Source organism: Camelina sativa, chromosome 3 (genome assembly GCF_000633955.1).
Source record: "Camelina sativa cultivar DH55 chromosome 3, Cs, whole genome shotgun sequence".
NCBI lineage: Eukaryota > Viridiplantae > Streptophyta > Magnoliopsida > Brassicales > Brassicaceae > Camelina > Camelina sativa.
Window position 1 is genome coordinate 7,473,868 of NC_025687.1, and position 2,037 is coordinate 7,475,904.

A 2,037-nucleotide genomic window follows, 5' to 3' on the forward strand; every position below is an offset into this window, starting at 1 on the left:
AACTACTTGACAAATCCAAGTACGATGAAATACATTACATAGTAATTAACTTAACCAAGTACGATGACTCCAATTGCACAAACAAGCAAGCCTGTCAAACCCGTGATAACGAGGCGTTGACGAGACACAATTGCTTCCATATCATCAATCTTCTTCTTCTGCAACTGATTTCTCTCTAAATCCCCCTTCAGCTCCATGATTGTCGTTGATAGTTGACTTATTATCTTATTCTTCTCATTAATTTCTGCTTGAGCTTCAACCAATGCTCTTCTCGGCCAGCCTTTCACTTCTTCTTCATCAACCCAACTAAAGTACTTACAGTGACCATTACCACCTTCCTACACAAACATCAAACAATTACTTAATCAACAAAGCTACTCACCTCAACATATATCGAGATTCAAGTGATACATACCTTGTACAACTCACACCCGAGGAACCTTCGATTTGGATTTCTTGCCGTTTTCGAGATGAACATCTTCGCCGGCAATCCACAATCACAAACTTGCCCGACTCCAGACCTGCTCCTCATACTACTAGACGATTCCGATGTTAATTCCATCTTCACTCCGAATTGAAGTTTCTCAAACGATGAAGAACCCTAATATTCAATTTTTTGTCGATTTCGGAAAAATGGGAAATGTTATGGATCTTATGTTTTTTTTAATTTAGATAAAAAGCCCATTAAAAAAGGGTCCAGGTCGGGTATTTTATTTTGGTTGCAGGTGCTCGGGTCGGGTTTTAGTTTTCCCCGATTATGGTTCTGATGAGTCAACGCCGGTCGTTGCCGAGAGAAATGACCGGTGAATCGAGATTTTATGTCCATGGTGTAAAATACATGACGTCACGTACTTGGTGCATGTGGCCATGCCAAACATATACTTAATGTAACTGGGCATACATTATTAAATTTGAGATGTGTGGTCATGTATTGCGTCATACCTTGTGTAGCTAGGCATTTTTTTCCTAGTTTCTAATAAAAAATTATGGTCGGTTTAATGTAATAAATATAATTAACGGATTTTAATGATAAAATAAAGGAAGATGATGATATGTAAATATCGTTTTCAAGTTGCTGCTCCTTTTTAACATATAAAAAAAAAAAGCTGGCAACCGCCCAACCCCACACCACCTCTCCTCTTTTTCTCTAAAATAAAATTTTGTTTTTTCTTCGTCAGAATTATTCAATTTATCATTGCCTCCTTCTCCTCCTCAATCACAAAATTCTCCAATCTCGCTATCTTCTCTTCTCATCTAGGGCTCTTCTTCTTCTCCTCGTCCCTGGAGCCTAACCAAACTCCAGGAACCCAATCTTGCCTCAAATCACAAAAAGTTCGATCGTGAACCGATCCTCCCCGTTCTGCTACATTAACGATTTAAGAATCGTAATTTTGAAATTCGCTTGGGGATATTTCTGGTTTTATTTGTCGATCACGACTTGTTAAAGAACGCTAGTAGGGGTTATAAAAGACTAACTGAAGATTTTGGATTGATGTGGGTAAAGGAGCTATATAGATTATGAACGGTCTTGGCTGTGGGAGTAGTATCGAACAAGCTTCCCAATCCATGGATCTTAAGCAGATTGGAGATAATTCTACAGGTTTTATTCTGTTTTCTCAAGTTTACTAATGCTTAACTTTGCTTTTGTTTGCTCTTCAATGGTTTACAAGTAGTTTCTAATATTATTGCTCCTCATGAATTTGGAAAATAAGATGATATGTTGATCCAACCCTAGAGTTTTTTTTGAATTCAAATAATGCTTGCTTCTCATGAATGTTAGAAACGGTGATTGATTCCTTGGGTGCAGGTGTCTTTGATGCATCTCAGTATGCTTTTTTTGGTAACCATGTTGTTGAGGAGGTTGAGCTGGGTGGATTGGAAGACGAAGAAGAGGATTTACCCTTGGCTGGAATAGAAGATGGTTTTGCCTTTGATCAGGAAGAGGTTTGTTCTAACCACCATCTCTATCTTTTCCATGTCTCCTTGTTGAGAGTTCAGGGGAATTTGTGGTGTTTTTTTTTTTTTTTTTTTTTTTTT

General features: G+C 37.9%; 1 protein-coding gene across 1 annotated transcript; it reads right to left on the reverse strand.

Moving 5' to 3' along the window:
* Positions 51 to 562, reverse strand: LOC104778741. The gene is made up of 2 exons (XM_010503181.1): positions 416 to 562; positions 51 to 338 (listed from the first exon to the last, which is right to left on the reverse strand). Exons 1-2 carry the CDS (start codon positions 560 to 562, stop codon positions 51 to 53), a joined length of 435 nt encoding a protein of 144 aa, XP_010501483.1.

What these genes read in the sequence shown, in the direction of transcription:
- LOC104778741 (XM_010503181.1), bottom strand. Translation starts at nt 562, where the DNA reads ATGGAATTAACATCGGAATCGTCTAGTAGTATGAGGAGCAGGTCTGGA. An exon ending in TCGGGTGTGAGTTGTACAAG is followed by an intron (nt 339 to 415) that starts GTATGTATCACT and finishes ATGTTTGTGTAG; the next exon opens with GAAGGTGGTAATGGTCACTG.